General features: G+C 58.1%; 1 protein-coding gene across 3 annotated transcripts in view; it reads right to left on the bottom strand.

The window, feature by feature from the left end:
- Positions 1-25,590, bottom strand: part of PAPLN (papilin, proteoglycan like sulfated glycoprotein) — a 32,512-nt gene extending 6,922 nt beyond the window's left edge. For 2 of the 3 annotated variants that reach the window (XM_082733384.1, XM_082733386.1), the window contains exons 1-26: positions 25,469-25,590; positions 22,578-22,637; positions 20,876-20,991; positions 19,833-19,893; positions 19,414-19,516; positions 17,498-17,628; positions 16,615-16,738; positions 16,162-16,242; positions 15,904-16,076; positions 15,676-15,799; positions 15,150-15,276; positions 14,710-14,775; positions 14,017-14,224; positions 13,275-13,457; positions 12,918-13,059; positions 7,725-7,805; positions 7,349-7,598; positions 6,380-6,500; positions 5,885-6,023; positions 4,415-4,856; positions 3,584-3,724; positions 3,311-3,435; positions 2,902-3,055; positions 2,265-2,402; positions 1,431-1,558; positions 1,208-1,316 (exon numbers count right to left, since the gene is read on the bottom strand). In XM_082733384.1, the coding sequence (XP_082589510.1) occupies positions 1,208-1,316; positions 1,431-1,558; positions 2,265-2,402; positions 2,902-3,055; positions 3,311-3,435; positions 3,584-3,724; positions 4,415-4,856; positions 5,885-6,023; positions 6,380-6,500; positions 7,349-7,598; positions 7,725-7,805; positions 12,918-13,059; positions 13,275-13,457; positions 14,017-14,224; positions 14,710-14,775; positions 15,150-15,276; positions 15,676-15,799; positions 15,904-16,076; positions 16,162-16,242; positions 16,615-16,738; positions 17,498-17,628; positions 19,414-19,516; positions 19,833-19,893; positions 20,876-20,991; positions 22,578-22,631 (3,521 nt within the window). In that variant the 5' untranslated portion in view covers positions 22,632-22,637; positions 25,469-25,590. The remainder of the gene's footprint in view (positions 1-1,207; positions 1,317-1,430; positions 1,559-2,264; positions 2,403-2,901; positions 3,056-3,310; positions 3,436-3,583; positions 3,725-4,414; positions 4,857-5,884; positions 6,024-6,379; positions 6,501-7,348; positions 7,599-7,724; positions 7,806-12,917; positions 13,060-13,274; positions 13,458-14,016; positions 14,225-14,709; positions 14,776-15,149; positions 15,277-15,675; positions 15,800-15,903; positions 16,077-16,161; positions 16,243-16,614; positions 16,739-17,497; positions 17,629-19,413; positions 19,517-19,832; positions 19,894-20,875; positions 20,992-22,577; positions 22,638-25,468) is intronic. The other variant, XM_082733385.1, reaches the window with a different exon arrangement.
- Positions 25,591-27,203: the final 1,613 nt, after the last annotated feature.

Here is a 27,203-nt window from a genome sequence, read left to right as displayed (position 1 = left end):
ATAGAAGAGGCCAGAGTCTGCGGGGACATGGGGGTCAGAGCAGGGTATCTTTCATTTTGCTCTGAAGAGGGGAATCCTGGACATGTTTGCTGCTAGGAAGACCAAACAGAAGCAAAGAAGAAGATACAGGCCTGCTAGAATCAGCGGAGGCCAGACCCGGTCAGGGCAGGCTTGCATGGAGCACAGCTTCTCGAAGCCTACAGAGGCTCCCGGCCGCACAGGCCCCTTCCGAGCCTGACATCATCTCCAACACCCACGTCTGAGGCTTGTTCAGGAACAGCCTTCCCCTCCTCTGCCTTCAGGGCCCAGACAAAGTCACGTGTGTGACCCCCTCTTCCTTGATGGCTCCAGAGAGGAGGCAGCCCCGTCCTCCGGGCACAGATAGCACTGAGGGCCGATCTCTGGAGCTCAGCGGGCCCTGGGCCCTCTCCTTCCTGGGGGTGTCTGGGGGGCTCAGAGCACACCAAGAGCCCCAGAGCCTGGGCGATTCCTGACACATGGCGAGGAGGAGGGGGGCAAAAAAAAGTTTGCTGAGGGAATGAATAAAAGAGAAACTAACGTGGAGTAAAACACCCCTGAAGTCTCCAAAATTGAGTCTAGCCCAGGGTTCTCAACCCCAGGGGGAGAGCGCACCACCCAGAGGACATCAGACGTCTCTAGACCTCGTCCTTTGTCATGACGGGAGGGAGTCCTGCTGGCATCTAGTGGGCAGATGGCCTGGATGGGGCCAAACACCTCACAATCGACACACAGCCCTGACAATCAGGAATTATCCAGTCGGGGCACCGGGGTGCCTCCTGGGTTAAGCAGCCGCCTTTGGCTCAGGTCATGATCCCGGGCTCCTGGGACTGAGCCCCACACCCAGCTTCCTGCTCAGCGGGGAGTCTGCTTCTCCCTCTCCTTCTCCACCCCAAAGACTCAGATACCCGCTCACTCGCTCTCAAATAAAACCTTAGAGAAAAAATCATCCAGCCTGAAATATCAATAGTGCCGAGGTTGAGAAACCCTGGTATAGCCCAACCAAGAGAGACCGGTCCTACGGGGCCTCGCTGTCAGGAAGAGGGTGCTGCGGCGCCCCCACCGGAGGCAGGAGTTGAAGAATGAAGGGTGGGAACCGCACTATCCCTGCAGAAAGCTGGGCCACCTCCCAGGCTGGACAGCCTCGGTGCGGGTCTGAGGGCCAGGCCGGCGTGGACTAGAGCCTTACCTGGACCATCTGATGTTCACACTTTCTCCTGTCACCACACACAGCAGCCTGGCCGTGTCCCCCTCTGGCACCATAATAGTGGAGGGCAGCTCTTCGATGGTCAGCTCCCCTAGGCCCAAGAAGGAAGCATGGTCAGCCACTCGCTAATCCTGGCCCACCTGCGCCGCCTGACCTCAGAGGTCACTAGCCCCACTCACCCTTCCGCCCAGGACTGCCACCTTACCCAGAACTCTGAGCTGGACCCATCTCTGGTCTCGGTCCTGCCCGTTGAAAGCAACACAGGCATAGAAGCCACCATCTTCCATAGCCACTTGGCTGATGACCAGAGAGCCATCAGGCTGTAACTGGTGTCTAGGGACAAAGCATAGTCAGGTGGCTCCATCCCGAGGGGACTGGCAGGGTCTTCCTTTCCCTGCAGAAGGCCGAGTGGACCCTACTATTCTGTGGGGTCTGAGCAAAGGGCCATCTGACCTTGGGCCCTGAGGTCCTCCAGCTGCTGGCACTCTCATGCACTTGGAGGTGCCCGACTTTGAAGCCTGGCAATAGAAAAACCCATTCAAGCTTCTGGATACAAAATAATTCCGGTGTGGGTTTGTGGTTCTCGCTGTACTCATTCCGTAGGCCCAAATCTTGGTTCTGCCCCTTAGAGGAGCTTTGTGGTGGCAAGTGCCCATGTGTAAAACAGGGACAGGAGCGCACCTACGTCAGGGTGGCTCTTGGGCAGAGGGGACCATGGAGAACAAGCCTCGTGCTCATAACAGGTACATGTCAGCTGTTGTGATTACAGCCAGAAATGGGTCTGTCTCCGTTTTGTCCCTCAGCCATCACCCCTCCTTAGCTGGCCCATTACTCCTGCCCACTCACCCCTGGAAAGACTCAGAAACCCAAATGTCAGTTGGCCCCAGGAGCACTGCGGCCCCGCAGCATCTCTCATGAGCCACTGGGTCCTGCTCAGGACTGACAGAGGTGGCGCCTGGCAACTCCGTCCCCCACGGTCTGCACGGGGTCAGGGGCTGGCAGTGGGACAGGAGGACTAAGAGAGGAGCTGAACACAAACCTGGGGGAAGAGAGGGGCTGCCCATCTCTCTGCCACTCAATGGTGGGGGGCGGGAAGCCCTCAGCACGGCAGGTCAGCCGGGCCCGCTGGCCTGGTTGGGTGTCCACCACCCTGGGCTGGTTCCTATCCAGAAGCAGCCTGCAGAACACACCCCACACACACAGCCATCAGGGGGACCCTTTGCACAAGCCCGAGGCCCCCTTCTCTCCTTCCAGATTCAGCTTCCTGACAGCTGCCTCATTCGAGTCAGGACGCCACCACAACCACCTGGGACTTTCCTGCCTTCCCTGCCGCCTGCCCCCACCCCTGCCCCAGAATCTTGACTGTCACCTCCCTGCCCTGCACCTCTGCTACTCAGTCCTTGACTTGGGCCTTGCAGCCCTCTGCAACCCTTCCACAAACGTCCTTCAAGGCCTTGCAGACCCTCTAGTTCCTGGTGCACTTCCCCTCCCTCAGCCCCTGGGTCCTGGGCCTTGGATCCCCCTCACCTGTTCGGGGAGGGGACCTCGTTTCTCTCATCCTCACCGAGCAGACCCCTGTGCCCCACCCCGCCCCCTCCTTTCACCACGAAGACCCCCATCACCCCTGGGCCTCTAAGTGGGGTATACCCAGAGCAGGACGGCACTGCTGGAGTTACCTGGTCGTGGGCCGAGGCTGCAAGGAGGAGACGGCCCCTGGGCCCCTTCTGTCCCCCACTAGGCTGGAGTCCCAAGGACTGTGGCCCTGAGCTGGGTCCCTGGTCCGAGGGAAGTGCCTTGGCTCAGCCTCAGACAGCACGGCCACATCACCCCCTGTCAGGAGGCCAGAGGTGAGCTATGTGGAGAATGTGGCAGAAGGAAGGGGGAGGGCCATGAAGCTGGCTGGGGACATGTGGAAAAAAGAGTGCCCCGAAGGGCGAGACCTCCACCTGGGCCCAACTGGAGCACAGGGTCCCTGCCGGCAGGAAGGGCCTCTCCGGCGCGGGTGCACCCAGGCGCGGGCCCTCCCGGCCACGGCCTCCCGCCTGGGGCCCATGGAAATCCCCTGTGCAGGGACGCAGGACCGACCTATGACATGAAGCTGGATCTTCGGAGAGTCACCATCCTGCCTGCTGCCACCACAGCTGTAGATGCCAGCGTCCTCTGCCTGCAGGGCACGGATGACCAGGGAGCCATCAGGCTGCAGCTTGTGCCTGAGTGAGGAGGCGGGGGTCTGAGCTCTGGCTTCTGACGACAACGAGCCCGGCCTGCCCGAGGCCCCCTGCGCTCCTCCCGGAGGGGACTGGAGCCCTGCTTGCCCCCTCCTGCCCCAGGGGACATCGGGGGCTGCCACACACACACCTGTCGGAGGAGACAGGCTGCCCGTCTTTCTGCCACTGGCCATGGGGCTCCAGGGAGGTGTTGTCACCTTGGCAGACGAGCTGCACCAACTGCCCCGGGGACGCCTGTACCAGGGATGGCTCCTGGCCGGCCCAGCTGACCCTGGGGAGGGCGGAGGGGAGGACCCGTGCTGCTGGCCTCAGTGCGGGACCGGGGACTCCCCCCCATTAGTTTCCACCCCAGAGACTTGGCATCCATCCTGTCTCCAGCACTGTCGGGGTCAGGGGATCTCCCGGGAGGCCAAGCTCCAGAAGCCAGTGGCCTCGGGAATGTCCCCTCTCCATCCCCCCACATGCCCTTGGACGCTGCTACCTCAGCCTGGTCCTGTGACCGCTGCAGGGTGGGCGCAAAGCCCAGGGCATGGAGGAGCCCGGAGAGATCTCTCACGCCAGGTCCGGGTGGGGAACTAAACGACATGCTTGACCCCTTTGGGATGTAAAGTTTTACTTATTTGGTTTTTACTCTCCCCAGAGCTCTCATGACACAGTCCCAAGACTGGAACCCACAGTAAACCTGAGAGAACATCGCCATTTCACACGTCAGGAAACGGGGGGCTTAGAGAAGTTGGAGGACTCGCTGGAGGTCATGAACCTGCAAGCTTTTCCGACCACACAGGCCTGGGGTGTAGGAGCGAGGTCTGACCGAGATGGCACCACCATCTGCGGGCAGGTCTCCCGTCTCCCAAGGCAGCTTCCCCGTGTGTGCAACGACAGGACCGCAGGGCTGTCTGGAGGACTGGGGGGGGGGGGGGGGGGCTGCTGACCTCAGGGTGAAGGGGTTGGGGGGGCTCACCTGTAGGAAGAGCTGCGGGAAGGCGGCGCTGGTCGCCCCGCATCTCCGCCCAGGCCAGGGGCGCTGGGCCCCAGCTCCCCGCGCCAGGGCCGCTCTCCAAAGGCTTGCGCGTGGGACTCCTCCCTCGGCCCAGGCTCTCGGTCTCGCCACAAGACGCCACCGGAAGGCAAGGGCTTCGTCTGGACCGTGGCCCCCGTCCTCTGCCATCTGGCTTCGTGCTGGCCCCCGGGACCGCTGCCAGCACCATGTCCGCGGGCCCCGGCGGGAGGCCCCCGGCAGCGGCTCATGCACTCCTCCTCGGAGGCGAAGTTATTGCCGTTGCCGTGGCACCCGCCGTACCAGAACCGGTTACACCGGCCCACAGAGGGGACGAAGTACCAGCGGGCCGCCCAGTCCACGCAGGAGCCGTGCGCGCTGGGCAGCAGGCACCGCACAGGGTAGGCTGAGGGGCCAGAAGGGTGAGCGTCACCAAGCCGCGGACGCGGCCCAGCAGAGCCCCGCCGACAACGGCCCCCCATCCCCTCTGCCTTGGACTTTGGAGCCAGGCCCTTCCCAGCTCATGGAACATGTCTACACCCTCACCTGGCCCTGGGGGCAGAGACTGCTCAAGGCCCAGACCTACTAGGCTCCACCCACAAAACTAGAGCCCTCCAGAAGGTCAGGGCCGTGAACAACCTGGACTGGCCCCCTCGTGCCCCTCACCTCCCCATGCCTGACCCGGGGCACCAGAGCGCAGGCACCGAGCAGCCCAAGGGCTTGGCCTTGACGTGCTGAGCTCACAAGGAGAACCCAGCCCTCAGCTCCCAGGAGCACCTGTGAAGACGCCCAGTGCGGGCGCACCTCTGCTCCTGGACCCCTCCCTGGCCTCGAACCCACCGCAGCTGCCCCCACCTGCCTGCTTCACCCGCCCACCTCCCCAGCAGAGCCCGTTCCACTTCTCTGCGTGACCATGGCTGGCTCCTGCTTGAAGCCCGCCCAGGGGCCCAGCCTCCTGCAGACCCTGACCACCAGCCCATCTGGCTTTTGAAGTCCCCGTGACAGTCTCTGGCAGTGCCGCCCACATAGTCTGTGGTCCAGCCTCAGTGACCTCCCTCCAGGGCTCATCCCAGGCCGGGTGGGGACACCCCCGTCCCTCCTGGCACTGACCACCATTCCACCTCTGCTTCTAGGGGAGGCGGAGCCCCACGGGGCAGGGGCGGGGAGAGGATGAGCCTCCTTCTCTGTGGGGGCCCTGCCTACAGCTCTCCCCGACTCTCACAAGCCCACAGGTGGTCTCAAGGGCAAACTGTGGGAAACAAGAACAACGTGGCACTGTTCTCTGACCCGGCACCTAGTAAGTGATCAGCAAATATCTGAAGAAATGAATGAATCACTGAGCTAGGAGGAAACTCCAGGTGGGGCTCTGCGGGGGTGTGGGGGCCGAGGGGGACGGAGCCTATCACCAGGAAGGATGGAGGGACACCCACTCACCGTAGCTGGGCTGGCCCAGGCAACCTTCCCCAAGAGGACCAGCAGCAGAGGCCACGTTATCATAGCAACAGCCAAACTGGGAGCCCCGGCACTCACTGGGCTCATTCTGCTGAGCCCCGGGCTGGTGGGTCTTGGGGGCCTGGGGAGGAAGCCTAGAGTTGGGATGTTGGGGATAGGTCTGGCTCTTGCTAGGGACTCTAGGCTGCCTGGGGAAGGAGGACAGGAAGAGAGAGGGACAGAATTCTGAGCCCTTGATGCAGAGCCTCAGGGGAGATGAGAGGCCAGGGGAAGGTCAAATAAAGGCACGCGCGCGCACACATACACACACTCACACACACACACTCCAGCCCAGGCCCACCTCGGAGGCCCTGTCGGCCAGCAGCCTTCAGGGACTTCCTTTCTCCAAAGCCCAAGTTACAGAGAGCCTGGATCACAGTGGCCCTGAGCAGACTTGGGGGCTGGATGCCAGCCCCCTCGTGTGAACCAGACACTTACCGAGGAAGCCACGGCTCTTGACCCCGGCCTTCTCCTGGTGTTGTCACTGCTGTAAGACCCTGCGCAGCCCGCGTGCTGGGGCCCCTCGGCCACAGACACTCCATCAGGGCAGCACCCGTACCTAGACGGCATCACACAGTTGTCTCCTCACCACCCACCCCTGGTCCCCAACCCCTCCAGGGCCGTAAGCGACCAGCGTCCCAGGACCCAGGCTCTGGGGCTGAGCAGTCAAGGACCCGAGCAGGAGACAGTGTGTCCCCACACACGGGGCAGACCATTCTGCCTGCCGAGGCTCCGCCACGTCCACCAACCACCCGGTGGCTGCCTGGGAGGCGGCAGGAACCAAGCGGGCAGAGCCATCACCCTGATACCTCGACTCCAGCCTTGCCCCCAAACACAGAGGCGGAAACTCGGTAAGCTTGCCCACAGAGCAAGTCCCCAGGGAGGTTTTACAAGATCACCGCAGAGGAGCCCACCACTGGCTTCAGCACCGCTGGCCCGAGTGGGAACGGAAGGTAAAGGAGCACGTATCAAGGCACCTTCCAGGCTCAGGACCCTAGCCGGTGGCTGTCATTGTCCCCACCTCTCAGCAGAGGAAGCCAAGATCAGAGAAGTTAAGGAACTTGCCCCATCACCAGAACACGGCTGGTAAGGGGCTGAGCCGGGGATCCCGCCCTGGCCCGAGGCTGCTGGCCCCAAAGTCTGGGCTCTCAGTACCCCACCCCTCCGAGAGACTGGTAGACTGGTTTGGATCTGAACGCTAGAATTCTATCCCAAGGGTCTCCCCAGAGCTCAGGCCGACTTCTGCAGTGAGAGCAGAGATTTTTACCCCCACTCTGCGCATTAGGAAGATCAGCCACAGGAAGCTGAGTCGCCAAGAGGCACAGCAGGGCGGCGGGGAGACACCTGCAGAGTCCCGTTCGGAGCTCTGCAAACCGCCTCCCCAGCCGACTAGGAAGAGGTCCCTACCTGCTCTGCTGACATGAGGCTCCCGGGCAGCCCTGCCACTGTGGCCCAAGAGACGCGGTGTGGCCATCGGGACAGCACCCATAGGGGCTATGTCTGCAGTCCTGGGGCGCCAAGCCAGACCGCAGTGGCTGCTGGTGCGGGGACTGTGGCAGAGAAGGAGCTAGGCCTGGCAGGTGGAGGCCCTGGGCTCCGCTGGGATTACCCGGCACTAAGGTTTGCTCCTGGGGGAGCCACCACTGGCCTCTGGAATCTAGAAGGAAGAAGGAAAAGACGCATGAGGTCTCCACCTGGCTGCTCACTGTCCACACCTGACCTGCTCTATCCTCAACCTCCAGCTCCGGGGCTCTGGGCTGGGGGCGTCCACTGAGCGGCTCACCTGGGTTGGCGGCCACCTGAGGGCCCAAAGACATCCGGGGATCCCTGGGGCCAGCGAGCACGTCCTCCACGCTGGGGACTTCTGCAGGGAGCAGGCAATCAGGCCTGAGCAGTGGCCACCTCATCCTCCACGTGCCCCCACCCCACTGCTCAGGCAGGGCCTGGGACCCCGGGACAGTGGAAGTGAGAACGAGCAGACCTGTGAGTCCATAACACACCCTTCCCAAGTTTCAAGAGTCTTTAGTTATTTAAAAAAGCTAAAAGAAAATTCCGCAAAAAGAAAAGCCAGATATAAAATTCGTATCTATGCTTGATCCCAACTACATAAAACAAAAAATGATATGTATAGATTGAACTGATGAAAAGACAAGCCATCCAATTAAGGAAATGGGCAAAGTGGAGAGCCTGGCTGGCTTAGTCAGGAAAGCACGTGACTCTTGATCTTGGGGTCATGAGTTTGAGCCCCACTCTGGGTGTAGAGATTACTTAAAAATCTTTTAAAAAATAAAATAAAGGGGGGACGCCTAGGTGGCTCAGTTGGTTGGACGACTGCCTTCGGCTCAGGTCATGATCCTGGAGTCCTGGGATCGAGTCCCGCATCAGGTTCCCAGCTCCACGGGGAGTCTGCTTCTCCCTCTGACCTTCTCCTCGCTCATGCTCTCTCTCACTGTCTCTCTCTCTCAAATAAATAAACAAAATCTAAAAATAAATAAATAAATAAATAAAAATAAAATAAAGGGGCACCTGGGTGGCTCAGTGGGTTAAAGCCTCTGCCTTCGGCTCGGGTCTTGATCCCAGGGTCCTGAGATCAAGCCCCGCATCGGGCTCTCTGCTCAGCAGGCAGCCTGCTTCCCCCTCTCTCTCGTCCTGCCTCTCTGCCTACTTGTGATCTCTCTCTCTCTCTGTCAAATAAATAAGTAAATAAAAACTTTTAAAAACTACTAACTTTAAAAAAAAAGCACATATAACAAAACAGTCATTGTAGAATTTAGGCGTGGATATGTGGTTGCTTACTACGCAGTTCTTCAACTGTTCTGTATGTTCAAGATTTTTCACTATCCTGCCTCAAAATATTAAAAGTAGCATTACCATGTAACACCATGATTCCACTACTATTTACCTGAAGAATACGAAAACACTAATTCAAGAAAATATGTGCACCTCTATGTCCCTAGCAGCTTTATGTACAATAGGCAAGATATGGAAGCAGCCTAAGTGTCTATCTATAGATGAATGGATAAAGTGGTGTGTATACACACACACACACATACACACACACACACACACACACACACACACACACACACACACACCCCACAGAGGAATATTACTCAGCCATGAAAAAGAATGAAATCTTGCCATTTGCAACACAGACAGATCTAGAGGGATTCATGCCAAGCAAACTGAGTCAAAGACAAACACCGAATGAGTTCAGTCATATGTGGAATATAAGAAACAAACCCGGGGCTCAGGTCATGGTCTCAGGGTCCTGGGATTGAGCCCCACACCAGGCTCTCTGCTCAGCAGGGAGCTTGCCTCCCCCTCTCTCTCTGCCTGCCTCTCTGCCTACTTGTGATCTCTGTCAAATAAATAAAATATTAAAAAAAAAAAAAAAGAAAGAAAGAAAAGAAACAAACCCAACAGAGAAAAAACAGAAACAAAAACCAGACTCTCACAGACTCTCAGCTAGAGAGAACACGCTGGTGGTTACCAGAGGGGCGGTGGGTGTGAGGATGCATAAAGGGGATTAAGTTGCGCTTGTCATGATGAGCGCTGAGCATAGCACAGCATCGCTGAGTCACTATGATGTCATCTGCCATTAATGTGACACTCTGTTTAATTCCAGTGCAGTTCACACAAACGAACAGGCCTGTCTTCCCAGTTTGGGGAATCAGATTAGGGGCTGCTCAGAAATGTGGGAAAAAAAATTTTTTTCGCCATCGTATTGTCCAACTTGGTAAGCTTACTAAAAATCATGAGTTACCATTAGAATAGGTGAATTTTATGGTCTATGGTATTTAACCACTTCAAAGTTACTAAATAGATTCATCATAAAATGGAGGAAAAAACGCAAAAAACTAAATACGGACGACAGGAATTTTTATAATGCTCCAAAATGCTCATTGTTCCGCACGGGGGGAGGGGGGGGGGGAGGCAGCGGGTGGCAGGGGCGACCCTTCCTTCCATTTGTTAACGCATGTCAAATTTTCCACAGCGAGCACACTGCTACATAACGGAGGAAATTCATGTAAAAGAAGTGAAGGGGCACCTGGGTGGCTCCGTGGGTTAAGTGTCTGCCTTCGGCTCGGGTCATGATCTCCGGGTCCCGAGATCGAGTCCCGCTTCGGGCTCCTTGCTCAGCGGGGAGCCTGCTTCTCCCTCTCCCTACCCCCGACTGATGTTTTCTCATGCGCTCTCTCAAATAGATTAAAAAATTCCATCCCCCTCTGGACTACATCTTGCCAGTCCCCAGGGAATATTTTAAAAATAATTTAGGGTTGGAAAAAAAGTCTAGTAGATAAACGGTAAAATCTGTTTTCATTTCACTGCCTCTCCGGCCCAGGCCAAACCCTGGGACAAGGCGGAGGCCCCTTCCCTCCCCTGTCCCGCCACCCCCTGCCCCACGGCCCACATCCAGCGCTGCAGTCCCAGGCCCCAGCAGCCTGGGAATAGGCTCCTGTGTCCCCTCCTGGGACTCTTCCCTTCCACCTTCTTGGGCTTTCAGTCCTGCTCCGCTTCCCACACACTCTCTGGGCACCAGGGTCTGCTGGGCGAGTGCCTGACCCTTCGTTTCCATGGCTTTTGGGGGCCCTTGGATTTCTGCAGCCCTGCTCCCCAGCAGGCTCCCGCTCCAACTGCTTCCCCTTCAGTCTGGCCCTCAGGCAGGTGCCTGTCTGTCCTCAAGATCTTTTTCACCCTGTCACTGTTGAACTCCAAAGCTTTCAGGGGCTCCCCTGGGCCTATCAGACAATTTGATCTGCAGCCCAGCCTGAGGTCCCCAGCCCTAAGAGCACCAGCCCCTGGACAGAACTCCAGCCACCATCCCTACATCCTGGCTGAGGGCAGGTTCGGGGGTCCCTGCTGGCCTCAGAGCAACTGAGTACTTGGAATGTGACCAGAGTGACTGAGAAACCACGGTTTACATTTATTCTCATTAGAATTAATTTAATTTTAAACTTAAAAACTGACAATTCATTTACTAGAAAATACTTCAGTTGTTGGGAAGATGTCCTAAGTTGTTGGGAACAACTTGGGTGTGTGAATCTACTTTTCCAACTGCACATCCTATAAAATCTAAATATAGATCAAGTATGCCACTGAAATTCTGCATCTGAATTAAGAAATGCTCTGAACATCGACGTGGATGGAATTAGAGGGTATCATGCCTAGCGAAACAAGTCAAGCGGAGAAAGACAACTATCATATGATCTCCCTGATATGAGGAAGTGGAGATGCAACATGGGGGGTTTGGGGGGTAGGAGAAGAATAAAAGAAACAAGATGGGATTGGGAGGGAGACAAACCATAAGTGACTCTTAATGTCACAAAACAAACTGAGGGTTGCTGGGGGGAGGGGGTGGGGAGAAAGGGGGTGGGGTTATGGACACTGGGGAGGGTGTGTGCTTTGGTGAGTGCTGTGAAGTGTGTAGACCTGGAGATTCACAGACTTGTACCCCTGGGGATAAAAAATATGTTTATTAAAAAAAATAAAAAATTGGGACACCTGGTGGCTCAGTGGGTTAAGCTGCTGTCTTCGGCTCGGGTCATGATCCCAGGGTCCTGGGATCGAGCCCCAAATCGGGCTCTCTGCTCAGCAGGGAGCCTGCTTCCTCCTCTCTCTCTGCCTGCCTCTCTGCCTGCTTGTCATCTCTCTCTGTCAAATAAATAAATAAAATCTTAAAAAATAAAATAAAATAAAAAATTATAAATAAAAAAAGAAATGCTCTGAATAAATATATTCAATTAAGAAGATTTTTTAATCTTGTGAAAAAAGAATATAAAATAGCCTATTCAATAGTTTTTATACTAATTACATGTTAAAAATATTTAAGGTTAAATAAAACATTATTTAAATTTAAAAAACATTTTTAAGCAATTTCTACACGTGATATGGGGCTCAAACTCACCACCCCAAGTTCAAGAGTTGCACGCTCTTCTGACTGAGCCCCTTACATGTAATTCTTTTCTTTTTTTCTTTCTTTTTAAAAGTAGGCTCCACACGGAGCACAGAGCCCAACTCTGGGCTTGAACTCAGGACCCTGAAATCAAGACCCGAGCTAAGATCAAGAGTCAGATGCCTCACCAACTGAGCCACCCAGGAACCCTAGAAACAGCCTAAATTCTAACTTCCCGAGCATCATGGACTTCCGTAGAGTAATCACGGGGCTAGAGAATGTTCACACACCAAGTGGCTTTAAGGGGGAAAAGCCCATACGAAAGTCTGCTCACATGACCCAGCAGCATGCTAACGAATATTCCCACTAAAGCAGGGATCGGGGCCATTTCACTGGTCTGTCTGCTGCTTTCCTAATTCCTCCAAATTTTCCACAATAAACCTAGACTATTTTATTAAAAATAGCCATTAAGTTTATTTTACAATTCAGTCTGGCCTGAAAAGCACTATTAACCCCATTGGACAGATGGGCAAACCGACAATCAGGGAGGAGAGGCGCTTGCCGCGGGGCCACACCGCTGGTCAGCGACGGAGCAGAGATTGAAACTTAGGCTCGCTGTCAAGTCCAGGCCCCTGGTTCTTAGCCACCGTGCCCTGTGCTTCCCTTAGAGCGTCACCAGCTCGGCTCACAGGGGGCCCCCAGCAGGAGCACATCCGGGCCAGACACACCTCCCTGTGGTAGCAGGAGGCCACCATCCCCACTCGCCCCCCCAGCTGAGCCGCATCCCATGTTTTTCCTCAATAGCACAACCTCACACCAAGCAAGTACTGGCCTCTGGGCCCTTCCCCTGCAGCTCCTCGGGCCTGGGGCACCTTCCTTTGAGAGAAGGGGAAGACAAGGATAGCAGCGGGGCGTACTCACTCACTCAGTCATTCGGTGAACGTTTCCTGAATACCCGTGTCAATAGCAAGGAGGAAGTCAAGGATCTGGCCCTCCAGGAGCCGCTAGCTAGGAGGCCAGACAAGCCAGGCACGATGATGGCCGTGGCATGGGGAGCCTGGCCGGCGCCCCTGCTCTTACCTGGAGGCAGATGGCAGGGCTGCGTGTTACAGGGCTCGGCCTCCCTGGGCTTGGAGAGCTGCAGGCTCCCACAGAGGCCGGGAGACCCGAGGGCACAGATGACCTGGCGTCTCCGGGTCCCCGCGCCGCAGCTCTTGGAACACTGGGGCCCACGGGGTGGGCGTGGGAAGAAAGGACAGGCTCAGAAAAGGAGCAAGACCCTGGGGTTGGGGGTCCCCACAAGGAAAAGAGGGAGGGGGAAAATGCCTGGGAGGCAGGCCAGACCCAGGGAAGGTCACATGTCCAGCGGCCTGTCAGAGACCCAAGGGACCAGGCCTGGGTGGCAGGGAGGAGGCGGGGGAAGAGGCAAGCACTCACCAGACCCCAGGCGCCTACACGCCAGGCCTGGTCATGCGTTGGGGGACAGTCTTCACGCACACAGGGCTCCGTGATGGGGGGACGGTCCTCCGCGGGGCATGCTGCGGCGTGGAGCAGAGACCCCTCCTCACTGCAGCAGGTGACGCTCCGCCTCCGGACCCCGGCACCGCAGCTGACAGAGCACTGCAAGGACCAGGCTGTCGGCGGGAGCTTGCTTGTCCTCCCCCGCGCAGAGGGGCCATGCCAGGTCAGACAGCAGGACCCCCACCCACCCACCCCCGGCCCACATCCAGCTCCTAGGCTCAGAGAAGCTGAACCCCTCTTCTGAGGTCACATAGCCTACACCACGCCTGCTGTCACCAAGCTTAGGGACATTTTCCACATTCCCCTGTTCGAGACTTGAACATATGTGGGTGCTGGAAGCAGAGACCAGCAGCACCAGTCAGTGCCAGCTCCTCCTCGGCCCCCCGCCCACGCCCCCAGCAAGGTCCCCGGCTGCTTCTTCATGGCAAGACAAAGTCTGTCCCACCCCGCCCGGGATCCTGGAGAAGGAGGGAGAGTCCAAACACCTGCTCCTAGTCCCAGCCCTGGCAACAGCTTCCAAGACCATCTAGCAGGTCACTTTACCTCCCAGGATCTACCTCCCTAGCGGAGGCCAAGCCTCCCTGCCCAGCTCTGCTGCGGCCCCAGCCCATAGACCCGGGGCCCGATTCGGTCCCTACCCCGCCGGGCAGAGGCTCACCTCCCCCCAGGGCTCCGCTCTCCAGGCTGCGCAGCGCTGCAGGTTGCAGGCCCGGGTGGCAGGGGGCTTCCCAGGCTGGCCTGCGCACTCCACCTCCCCGGTGGCCTCCTGGCTGCCTGCCCCATCGGATGAGATGCAGTAGACAGAGCGGGACTGGGAGCCGCCGCCACAGGAGGCCGAGCAGGGTGACCAGGGCCCCGTCTTCCAGCTGCGGGGAGAGGAATCCGGTAAGGCTGGCCCAGCGGCAGGGGCTGGAGTCCAGGCCCAAGGGAGCCCCAGCTGTCACACACAGGAGTGTGCTGGGGATCCCCCAAGCCTGGCCATGCTAACATCTGGGCCTGCACAGGTGTGGGGGTAGAAAGTTCTGTATAAAAGGCCAAGCGCCCGCTCTGCCTGCCATCTCTCGCCACCGAGCTCTGGTCCCTACAACACAGAGCCTGGCTGCTCCCCTCTTAGCTTTCCTGTCCTCTTCACCAGGGTCCCTGTCATCCCCAGCCAGACTCCATTGCCTCTGTGTCTGCCCTTGTTGGGAGCATCTCCTAGAGCGGCCCTGGGGCACGGGAGGAAAGGGCAGCCCCAGCAGCGCCGTGCGAAGCCAAGCCCACCACCATCCTGCAAGGCCAGCTGCCACCGAAGCCATGAGGGCAGAAGGACTGCGCCAGCCCAGCAGGGAACCTGCGGCCTGCAGATTACCTGTTCCTGCGTGCACGCTGGGCCCCAGCAAGGTGCCACGCTCTGGGCCGGTGCAGGTAAGAGGTCCTTCGTGCATGAACAAAGGCATTACTGATGCCCACAGGCCCCCTGGCCCACTTCCTGGTATCTGTCAAGCCAAGTCCCCTGCCGGCTTGGACAGGGCTTCCAGTACCTTCCCCCTGCTTGCCCACCACCAGCCTGGACACTCTGGGCCCTGTGTGGGCACACACGGGTGGACAGAATAGCCCCGGATCTCACGCTCATGCACACACACACACACCCCTGCTGCTTCCCGCAGTGACAGCTGCCTCCTCTCCACTCTGCCCCAGCTGTAGGAACAACCCACCTGTTTGCTCAACACCTGGAGTTGCCTAGAAACCCCAGTGCCTTCCCACCCAAGTGCTTGGGCCCCACCGTGGGGGCACTGGCAAGGGCCTCACCGCTTGGTCTGCGGGCAGGGGTGAGTGCTGCAGGGGCGGCGGTCGGCCGGCCGCAGCTGATGCTGGCACATGCGGTCAGGGTAGACCTCGTTGTCAGTGGTGCAGAACACCGGGCGGGACTGGTGACCTGCAGAGGCCCGGCCATCACGGGCAGGTGATCAGTCAACAGTCACCAAAGGCGAACTCTGGGCTGGGCACCGTTCTGCATGCATTCCAAGCGTCATCTTGATCAAGCCTCAGATGACCTCCTGGGATAAATGCCATCATTATCCCCAATTTACAGAGGAGGAAACTGAGGCTTGAGAGGTGTTATGTGCAGGTGCTGGTGCCCTGCTCTAACCTCTGGTCACCCATTCAGGGCTGAGCCTCTGCTGCCCAGGGAATACAGTGTCCTCTGAGATGCCACCACCTCCGGGAAGCCTTCTCTGGTTCTCTGAGCTTGGAGGGTGGGTAGGGGGGGACCCTTTGTGGATTCCCTGAGCCCTGGGTGCCCCCACGTGGCTCCTAGGACATGCAGACGGCTCACCTCCCCCGCACTCGGCACTGCAGTCACTCCATGAGCCGTGGCTCCAGCGGAAGCCAGACGGGGAGCTGCCCAGGGGCAGGTGGTACTCGTAGCGCACACCGGGGTTGGGCTCCTGGCTGAGGAGCTGTGCAGGAGGGTCCTCACTGAGGCAGGCCCGCCCCCCCCCCCGGGACCCGCCCCCCTTGGCCTGGCCTCCCCGAGTGCCCCCGCCACCCGCCAGCCCCTCACCTCGATGACCAGGGGCTCGGAGGTGGGGCCGCGAGCATAGAGCCGCTCAGGGGCCAGGTCCCCCTCGGCCCCACGCTCGTAGTGCAGGACGGTGCTGGCTGCGGGCAGGGCCCAGGCGTCCCCGATGGTCCAGTGCCCGTTGAGGTAGTATTCTCCCCGCACGCTCTTCACCGCTGCGCACGCGTGAGCCCCAGGTCAGCTGCCGCGGAGGGACCCGCCGCACGGCCACCGCCCAGACTCACCCCAGCCCGCACTCACCCAGGAAATTCCTGCTGGCCGCCACCTCCTCCACGCGGATGCTAGTGGCCCCCGCGGGAATGATGAGCATCTGGTTGTAGCCTGTGGGGGCAGAGACACACTCTGGGACCACCCACGCCCCTGGCAGCACGGCCAGGGTCAGGGACAGTGGCAGGCCTGACTGGGAAGGGGGAGGGGACAGCTGAGGGCCAGGGAGAAGGGGTGAGGAGGGGTACCCAGCCGTTGGCCGTGGGAGCCTGCACTGGGTCAGGAGGCAGAGATCCTTACCAGCCCAAGCCCACAGGCTCCAGTGAGAGCCTTGGACCTCCACCCTAAGGCCTGACCTGAGGGCCAGATCAGACGCCTGCAGGGCCACCAGGGTGACTCAGCTGGAGCGGAAGTCAGGCAAGGAAGGGACAGGCGACAGACCCTCGCCTCAACTGCCTATGGGCCCCCGCCCCCGACAACCCTCACCTCTGCTGAGGTCATTGGCATCAAAGGTGCCTGTGACGGGGTAGCAGGTCCTGCCGTCACCCCCACACTGCAGACACTTGTCCTCCTCCTTTGCGGAGTCGAGGTTGTAGTCACAGCCCACGACCTACCAGGCAGAGATGAATGAAGAGGAGAAGAAAGAGGTCACGGACACAGGAGGATTTGAACCCAAATCACTGCTCAGATCAGGGGGGGCAGTAGTTATTCATCGCCCACTAAGGCCGAGTGATCTAGCCTGTGGCTGACAGTTGACCCCTTCCCCCTGCTCAGCACCCGTCTCCCCTTCTCTGGCAACAATACGTTTTCGTTTGGGGCCCGGGAGGGGGACCTCCCAGGTTGCACAAACTCCCCAACAGTGAATGTGGGGCAAGTCAGTGGGTTCCACGCCATGCTCCAAGTAGGTCGTTCACAGGGCTCCCCCAGCCCAGACAAATCTGGGGCAACTCTGGGTCGCTGGGGCCCCTGAGAAGTAGATGCCCTTTCCAGCCAGAGCTGGGAGCTGCTGCTGGCCCTCTGCATACCTCCCAGGATCCCAGCGTGGACCCAGAGGAGAGAAAAGCCCAGAGGCGAGGAGACATGTCCAGCCCCTGCAGCCAGCCAGACCAGCCCTGGAGGGCTTTCTTCCCCTTTGTCAGTTTTCATGGGGTTTCTATAACTTGCCACCCAGACGGGTGCTCCTGTTGGGGTGCTTGGTCGCAAAGGGCAAAGGGGAGAAGGTCACAGGGCATCTGTGATGCAAAGACACCTCAAAGCTGCCCGTGAGAAGACATTAAGCTCCTGAGAGCCTCTGGTGCAGGGCAGGGAGACATCCCACCATATGCCCCAGGCCAGCCCGCAGGGGAGAGGGGGCAGGAGCACCACGTACCCGGCAGCTGCCATCCACACAGACGTCCCGTGTGCCAGGCTCACAGGGTGTCCCATCCACGACAGCCTCCCTGTGCTTGAAGTAGAAGTTCTCCCCCTTGGGAATGCAGTTCAGCTCACACTTGTCTGGGGCTGAGGCAGACAGAGGGGGAAACTGAGATCCCAAGCAAGCAGCAAGTCCTCTCCTGGGTACAGTGAAGGGAGGGCAGGGCCAGAAGCACACGCGTGGGGTCGGGGGTTGCGGAGAGAAAGTCCTTGCCTAGGCTCTCCCAGAGGGAGAGAATCCCACTCCACCCCGCCCCCGCTGGAAACAATGTTCACAAAACCGCAGCCTCCCTGGGGATCAAGTGGAAGAAAAATCCCAGGATCGGGAAAAAGCTAGCCCCTTGGAGAGGTCTGTCGCAGCCTTATAATCAGCCCATGTGTTAACAATCCGCTCCTCAAAGTCAGTTACTAATAGACCAGAAGGCAGGTGGGCTGTGCTGTAACGTACTGGACCATACGGTTACGTGGGGAGACGCATCTCCCACACAATGCAGAATGGGGCTACATAATAATTACAAATATGTATGTGTTTATAGAGACAAAAATGTGAAAAGGGCTAGATGGAATGTGAGGGCAAATCCAAGGAGAGGCGTGGGGTCAAGGTCACTTAGGAGTTTTCATTTTTATAGCCACCTAAATATTATATACACGTTGTTTAAACAACCAAAAGTCCTACTAGGAATGCAGTCACCTGCACCACAGAGAAGGCATCCCTCCGTGACCCTTTCTTCTGTGTTCTGGTTTTTCTACATGGGTGTATTTAGGGCACCTGGGGGGTGTAGTCGGTTGAGCATCTGACTCGATTTCAGCTCAGATGATGATCTCAGGTTGTGGGGTCGAGCCCCGAGGAGGCTCCACACGGGGCAGAGCGTCTGCTTAGAATTCTCTCTCCCTCCCTCTTCTTGCATGATCGCTCCCTCTCAAGTAAATAAGTCTTTTATAAAACATGGATGGCAGTGCCTGGGTGGCTCAGTGGGTTAAGCCTCTGCCTTCAGCTCAGGTCATGATCTCAGGGTCTTGGGACCGAGCCCCGCATTGGACTCTCTGCTCAGCGGGGAGCCTGCTTCCTCCCCTCTCTCTCTCTCTCTCTCTCTGCCTGCCTCTCGGCCTACTTGTGATCTATCTGTCAAATACATAAATTTTTTTTTTAATATGGATACATTCAAATGCATCCATACACTGAGGAGCAGTGAATGCCGCAGACTCCCCTAGGGCCACCCCTCCAGCCAAGACCCCGCTCCCCGTGCAGCAGCACACACAGAATATAAATGGTCACGCAGCCAGATGTCATACTCCTCAGGAGTCGGTGGCAATGAGCCGTGACCAGTAATACTCAGAAGGAGGAGCCCAACGGATCTTCTGACACATCTGAAGTGCTTTAGTCACATACACGGGTTTTTTACTTAACTATATTGCTCTAAAAATTAACCACCCTCCTCAAAGCCACGCAGAGCAAGCCCATGCGCCCCAGGGATCCTGAATAAATGGGCTCTTGCCGTACCAAGCCCCCTGCAGCCCTGACCTTCAGTTGGCCCCCACCTGGCCTGCCTTGACCGGCACCCTAATTCCCCATGGCCTGCAGCACGAGGAACGAGGAACGCCTCCGGAGCAGGCCAGAGAGAGCAGGGCTCCAAGTGGCACAGACACGGACTAGTGGCCTTGTTTGAAAATGTATAGGATGGAGAAGACTCAAAATGACACCGGCCCTGACCCCGTTGTGTTGCGATGAGCACCGGCTGGGGGTCCTGTGAGTTTTCTAAAATGCATCCGACAGAGCGTCTGTAATAAAGCGGTAAGCACCGCACCCTGCACAAGAGATCTGGAGCAGCTGGGCACGGCAGCAGGGGTGCGGGCGCCGGGACGTCCACTCACCTCCGTAGTACGGCAGCCACTTGTACCATCTTCCCTGGAAGTCCTGGCTGTCGAACTGGGAGCACTGCTCCGCCCGGAAGTCCCTGGCACCCTCCGGGCAGCTCTGCAGGGGAGGGACGTGTGGGGCCTCCACAGGGGTCCGCCCACCCCACTGCACCTGGGGTGGTGTGACTCGTCGCCACCAACCACTCCCTTTACCCCAGCAGCTCGGGACTGGGGGGTGTGGGCCCCCAGGCCTCCTGAGTGCTCCCCTGCAGGGGCTTCGGGCTGCTGGAGAGGTCGCTGTCATTTTGGGTGGGAAGGGGAGCAAGGGGCTTCCCGCAGCCCAGACTGTGCACCTGCGGGAGGATGCCCGGGAACTGGGAGGAAAGGAGGGGAGGGGCCCCAGAAGCTGGGGTTCCCACTCCTGCAGGCTTTACCTCGGTGTGGCAGGAGCGGTGGCTCCGGGCCGGGCCCACGCAGCTGGAGCCCCCATCTCTCCTGAAGACGAGAACACCAGGAAGACTTGAACCCCGTGAACCAACACCCCTTCCTCCTCCTTGGGCTCTCCTGCAGGCCACTCGGGGCAGAGGAGGGGGACCTGCACACACAGATCCCCTCAGGCAGACGCGGTGAGCCCTGTGTCTATACTAGACTCAGAAGCGTATCCCGGAGGTCCTCAACTTGGGGCTACCTGCCTCTTAGAGCAAATTTCCAACTTTGACCTTTGGAGAGAAAGTAAGATGTAATATATACCCGCCCCCCTCCTCCAAGGTCATTCTGCAGTTTAGGGAGCACATGATGCCTGGAGTAAGAGCTCGAGGCTCAGGGTGCCTGGGTGGCTCAGTGGGTTAAAGCCTCTGCCTTCGGCTCAGGTCATGATCCCAGGGTCCTGGGATCGAGCCCCACATCAGGCTCTCTGCTCAGTGGGGAGCCTGCTTCCCCCTCTCTCTCTGCCTGCCTCTCTGCCTACTTGTGATCTCTGTCAAATAAATAAATAAAAATCTTTTAAAAAAAAAAAAAAAAGCTCAAGGCTCATCCTCTTCCCACGAGGAGGTGCTCAGGAAGACTGAGTTCAACCCACCAACAAAGGTCACCCCCACATTGCTTGTGCCCCAGCGTTCACTAGCACGCGTCGGAGCGCAGGGCACATAGCAGGGGCTTAAAACCTCCCTTGAAGTGGGAGACGGCTATACTCAACAGAGACCGAAGGTGGAGGAACTCTGCACATTAGGAATTGAAGATTGTTCGTTGGTTTGCCAAGAATTTGCTGCACCTGCCACATGCCAGACATAGCACTGGGAGCTAGGGACTCGGGACTGGGGGCACAGCTCTAGCTCCCCTGAAACAAGGCTGACTGTCAGAATCAGAGTGTACTCGATTTCAATACTCCAGGCACGCTGCTCCCACAGCAAACCCGTGGCTCCATGGGTTCTGCCAGTGCCGTGGCGGGACCCACCTGACCCCTGAGCAGCCCCCCTACCTCTGGGAGAAACAGGGGCGCTCCCTGACGCTGATGCCCACTCCGCAGGTCCGGCTGCAGGAGCTCCAGGGACCCCAGGGTCCCCAGGTGTCACTCTGCCGTCTCACCTTGGGAGCCTGCAGGAAAAGACACCCTCGGAGGTGTGAGTTGGTACTCAGAGGACCCCTACCTAAAAACATCCCCCTATCTCCGCTTGGGAGCCCGGATTCTCTCTCCCAGAGCAAACACCAGGCGCCCCAAACACTCAGCACAAGGAGCCAAGAGCCTTACAAACTGCGCTGGCCTCCTGCACCCAGCACCCCTGAGGCAGCTAGCCACTGGTTTGCGGGGAGGGGTACCAGCGGTCAGGAGGGAGGGAGCGAGCCAGCCAGCCAGTTGCCCTCCACAAGGGCTGTCTGAGGAAAGAAAGCACAGTTCGCATCAGGCATGTTTTGTTTCCCCATAATTACCCCAACCATGAGCTGCCAGTGGGGGGACGGAATAAGCTCATCCAGGCCTCGGCTCCACTGGCCAGTCAAGGTCCTCACCTGCCCCTGATGTTCCCCGAACAAGCCCCTCCCTGCCCACCCTGCCGCACTGCAAGGCAACTCAGGGACCCTCTTTCTTGCTGTGCTGTTCCCAGGGCTGCGCTGCGCAGGGGTGCGAGAGGGGGCGTGAGGGGGTGGGAGCAGAGGCAGAGGAAACCAACCCTGACCAGCCTGGGTTTGCATTTGCACTTTATGCCTCCCCCACAACTGTTGGCACCCAGAAGGGACCCGGAGGGGGGGGCCTCTGCCCCCACCCCAGCCAGAGCCAGCGACAGGAGGCTGCAGAGCTTCGTGCGAGGAGAGCTCAGCATCCCCCCCACCCCCCAGCTCTCATGCTGTGAGCGGGAAGAGGTGGGAGGGGGGTCACTCAGGTGTTTCTAAGGCAGAAAGCCCCTAAGAGGACTCAGGGCATTTTATACCCCTTGACTCATTTCACCTGCAGAGTAACGCGGGTCGGTATTACAACCCCCCCCCCACGTGGCTACTTAGGTTCATTAAATCAAACTAAATCAAACCACTTAATTCTTCAGTTGAAATAGCCACGATTCCCGGGCTCAGTGGCCATGGAACCAAGTGTCTATAAGGACAGCAGTTTCAGAACATTTTTTATCATCTCAGAAAGTTCTCTAGGCCATCCCTGCTCTCTCTAGAGCTAAATCTCTAGTGGGGTGGGGGGACCCGCAAGCAAACAGAGTCAAGCTGAGGACAGCCCAGTTCGGCCCCAGGCAGATGATGGGAAGGGCCATGTAGCCCTGCACCTTGGCTGGAGCCAGCACTGCCCCCTCCCCTTCCTTCCACCTTGGAAGCCAACACCGGGAGTGGGGAGTCCCGGCATTAGGGTGCACCCAGCACCTTCTGAAGGAGGTCGGTGGGGGGAAGTTGCCAGTGCTGCGCCGGCAGCCGGGAGGGCTGCTCTGGGCCCCTTGGTCAGACAGCTTCAGGTTGCACCCCTTTTTGAAAGAGCTGGGGGGTCCCAGGACTTGGCTTTACCCCAGCTTCCCACAGGAGGTCGCGAACCTTCCGGGCTGGGAGAGGGGGCTCCAAGCTGTGGCGTCCTAAACCCCAGGGCGCCCTCCCAGCTGAGGGTCTGCGCCCCGCCACCCATATCCCCCCCCACCCCCGCCTTGCACTCCAGCTGGGGGCCCAGGCGGAGCTGTGAGCAGGGCGGCACTCACCCAGGACCTGGGCGCCGCGGCCAGCAGCAGGGGCACGAGCAGGAGCAGCCGCATCTCTGCCTGCGGAAGAGGGCGGGATTGGAGCGGGCGGGGCAGGGCCGGGTCCGCGGGTCTCCGGCAGGGGCGCGCCCCTTCCTCCCCGTGGCCCACAGGAGACTGCAGGGCCACAGAGGACGGGAGGCCATGGCACTCAGGTGCGGGAGAAGAGGCCGGTCTACCACCGGCTTCTAAATGTTCAAGAGTACCTTCTTTCAGGATTTCAAAGGGGAAAGAAAGAGGGCCGTTAAAAACACTTGTTGAAGGACAGGTTGAGAATCAAAGCAATCAGTCTCAAGGGTTTTAATTTAGCAAGAGGTTCCCTTTTTAAAAAGCCATTATACCTGTTGTTTTTAAGCACAATTTGTGTTTTTTAAGGTTTTTTTTTTTTTAATTTGTTATTTTTTAGAAGATTTTATTTAGGGGCGACTGGGTTAGTCGCCCTGGCTCAGTCCTTAAGCGTCTGCCTTCGTTCAAGTCATGATCGCAGGATCCTGGGATCCACCTCCGCACTGGGCTCCCTACTCAGCGGGAAGCCTGCTTTCCCTCTCCGACTCCCTCTGCTCTTTCTTTCTGTCTGTCTGTCTGTCTCTCTCTCTCTCGCTGTCAAATAAATAAAATATTTTTAAAAATGTAATAAAATAAATAAAATATTTTTTAAAAATTTTATTTATTTGAGCACAAGCAGGGGGAGGGGCAGGGAGAGGGAGCAGATGACCTGCTAAGCAGGGAGTCCTGCCTGGGGCTCCATCCCAGGACTCCAGGATCATGACCTGAGCTGAGGACAGCCGCTTAACCCATGCCCCCGTTAATATATATTTTTTAAAAGAAACTCTCCCAAGATGCCTTTAAAACTCAAAAGCTTTAAAGACGTCAACTATGGGCACCTGGGTGGCTCAGTGGGTTAAAGCCTCTGCCTTCCGCTCAGGTCATGATCCCAGGGTCCTAGGATGGAGCCCCGCATCCGGCTCTCTGCTCAGTGGGGAGCCTGCTTCCTCCTCTCTCTCTCTGCCTGCCTCCCTGCCTCTCTGCCTACTTGCAATCTCTGTCAAATAAATAAATAATTTTTTTTTAAAAAGACGTTAACTGTATCCTACCTTAAGCCCATGCCAGCATTTCTCTGCACAACAAAAGCTCCACAAGCCAGTTCTGTAACGTGTGTGTGTGTGCACTCCTGTGTGCGTTGTGGTTTCTGAGTGTGCAGGCTGTGGGTGACTCTGGAGGACACGGGTGAAAGGAAGTGTGTGTAGCATGTGCGTGTGCACAATGTATGTGTGCAGTGTGGCGTGAGTGTGCAAGGAGTGTGTGTATGTGTGCAGTGCCCTGGGTTCTGTCTGCACAGTATGTACCTACATGTGCGTACATGTCACTATTGGAGAATGACATAAGTAATATGTTCCTTCAGTACAAAACATTAAACAAGTACTGACTTGTATGTTAAAATTTTAAAATCTGTAATTCTACCAATGTTATTCATTATTCAAGTATAAAATGACTTCATTTTACAAGGACAAAGTAACATACCTAAGCCAAGTTCAGCAAAATTTAATCTGGCACATTTAGCGACGAACATGCTTCGTTAATTTAGCACAAACAGTGATTCATTTAGCCATTACTTTCACAGTCAAACAAATCAGAGGTTCCTGGGGCTAGCGGGGGGCGGGGGGAAGCGGGCGGCTGACAGGGGTGCCGCCTGCGCCCCCGCAGCTCCTGTAAGAAGAGCAGCGCGCGGGAGGGGAGGCCCGCGTGGCTCTGAGTGTCTTGTTCTAGAACAAGATGAACGACAAGGGATGCTTCTCTAGAGGAGACCGCGGTGAGGGAGGGAGGTGAGCAGAGCCAAGGGAGAGACTTAAGACAGTAGAGAAGGCTTGTGATTGCTGCCCAGTTCTACCACCGCGGCTCTAACCGCACCAGATCGAGACCCACAGCTGCAATCTCAAGGTCGCGAAAGCCAGAAGGTTATTTCAATTCGCTTGGGAGAAAAACAGAAAAAAGACCTCGTGCGACACGAGGGCCAGCCCTGCGGCTCGGACATCGGACCACTCCCGGGGGCTCCCACGGCTTCCTGAGGGCCCGGCCCGCTGCGCCCCCCACTCCCCGGCCCGCAGGGTGGGCTCCTCTCACGTTGTGTCCCCGAGGAACACGGCGCGGCCTGACCAGGGCTTCGCGGCCGGGCGGGTCTGCGCCTCCTCGCGGGGAGGTCAGCCCAGGACCCGCGCCCGGGGTCCCTGCGCAGCCCCCCACCGCTCCCCGCGGACACCCGGCCGCCCGAGGCCCGCGCGACGCCCTTCCCCGGCCGCCCCCTACTCAGGAACCTTCCGGGCTTCAGTCGCGAGAAGGCGCCCGCGACCCGCGCTCGGGGTCCGGCCCGCCCGCTCCCCGCCCCCCGCCCGGGAACGCGGCCGGCGCAGCCCCCGAAGGCGGAAGGTGCGCTTCCCACGCGAGGCGCCGGGGCGACCCGGCACGTGCTGGCCCTGGCGGCACCTCGCGGAGGGGCGCGCTCGGCCTGCGAGCCCGGTGCCTGGGCGGCGCGGGAACCGCGTCCCGCGGACGCAACGGCCGAGGGGGCGGGCGGCGTGGGCGCGGGGCCCGGGGTCGCGCCCCGCTGCCCAGCACGAGCCCCCGGGGCTCCCCGCTCTCCTGCCGGCCGGTGACCGCCCAGCCCCGCCCGAGGGCGCGCCGTGCGGTGCGGTGACCCGGGCGACAGCCGGAGGCGGGGTCTCCTCGGGGTGCGAGGGTGGCGTCCCTTCCTCCGACGCGGCTCTGCCCGCGGGCCGGGCGCGGCGCGTTCCTGCAGCAGCAGCCCCGGGCCGAGCCGCCCCTGCCGCCGGGTCCCTGTCCCTCCGCTCTCGTACCTGTCTCGGAGCGCGCAGGGCCCGCAGTGCCGCTCCGTCCGTGCCGCCCCGGGAATGGGAGGTTGGCCCGACGGCGAGGAACGCCTGCGGAGGCTGGACTTTCCCTGCCGCGGGCTGGCCGCCTCCCCGCCCCATCTCCCCCCGCCCGGCCCTGCAGACGCGCATCCCCAGTCCCGGCGGAGGGGCCCCCCCAGGGACCAGTGCCGCATCCCCTTGGGTCGGTGCCAGGGCTTGGCTTGCCCTCCACTCTGTTTCTGCTCTTGGGCGGGCAGCAGTCGCCCACCCGGCCCGTAACCTCTGTGCTAAGCCCCCACCTCTGGATCGTCCCCCTCCACGCCCGTCTGCCTCACAACACACGTCCGCGTCCTGCCCTCTGCTCTCTCCAACCTCGGATTCCGTGCGGGCAGAACTCACTCTATTCTGCCTTCCTGGGGTTCTTTGTTTTGGGACTTGGGGGCTTTTTTTTTGCCATTTGCTTTATTCCGCTTTGCAGATAAATAGCATTTTCTTTTTTACACACTGAAGGTTTGTGGCGACCCCGCCTGGAGCAAGTCTGTGGGCAACCATTCTTCCAAAAGCATTTGTTCGCTTCGTGTCTCTGTGTTGTATATTGGTAATTCTTGCAATATTTCAAAATTTTTCATGGTGATTAGTGATTATGATGTCCTGAAAGCTCAGATAAGGGTAAGCATTTTTCAGCGATAAGGTACTTTTTTTTTTTTTAATTCGAAAAACTGGTTTTTTAGGGTCACCTGGCTGGCTCAGAGGGTTCAGCATTGATCTCAGAGGTTGTGAGTTTGAGCCCCATCCTGGGCATACAGTTTACCCCAAAATAAATAAATAAATAAATAAATAAATAAATTTTAAAAATTGGTTTTTTAGTCATGCTATCACACACTTAATAGACTACAGTATAGTGTAAACATAAGTTTTATATGCAGCGAGGAACCAAAAATTCGACTCACTTTATTGCAATATTCACTTTATTGTGGCAGTTTGGAGCCACACCTGCAGTATCTTCAAGGTCAGCCTGGATTTCAGGCACGGCTGAGTTTCTCCATGCATGCACTGCTGCATCCTACCCTCCTAGCCAGCTTTCCCCACTGCAGAGAACGCACTCTGGAAGCCCGTTCTCCCTTGCAGACTCCTACTCACCCCTCAAGACCCTGGCCAAACGTCAGCTCTTCTAGAAGCCTTCCCCGCACCATGGCAGGCAAAGCTGGTGCCCAGCTGGCTCCCTCAGTCTCTGTCCCTGTCTGCAGTGGTTTATCCTGGTGCCATGCCCTGTGGGAATCCGAGTCTCTCGACTCAGCTGTCCTCAGAAGATAAATCTTGCCTCCCCGTCACCTGTGCCCAGGGTGCTAGGGAAGATCAAGGTAGGGGCTCAAGAAATGTGATAAATTTAATTTCCTTTCCCAGTTGTCCTATTTCTCAACAAAGGCATTTCTTGCCTGCCACCCCTCTTTTGAAATTGAAAATCACCTACCTTTCAATTTTTTTTGAAATTGAAAATAGCATTGGCCCTGGGCCACATGGGAGGTGGGAAGTTCACAAGGTGGGTCCCTTTCCCTTACCCTCTTAAACCTTCAGGCCTTTGCTTAGCCCGGCCCCTGGTCATTTCTTCCCCCGAGGCCTCCACTGGGGACAGAGATAAGTCACGAGTGAGAGGCCCAACCCTTGTTCAGACCCCCCAGCTCCTGTCAGTCATTTCTCTAGGCTGTCCCTGATATTCAGA

The sequence above is a fragment of the Mustela nivalis genome, assembly GCF_964662115.1.
Source record: "Mustela nivalis genome assembly, chromosome: 6".
Classification (NCBI taxonomy): Eukaryota; Metazoa; Chordata; class Mammalia; order Carnivora; family Mustelidae; genus Mustela; species Mustela nivalis.
The sequence above is the reverse complement of the archived record's forward strand: the minus strand, read 5'-3'. Positions and strand labels throughout refer to the sequence as shown.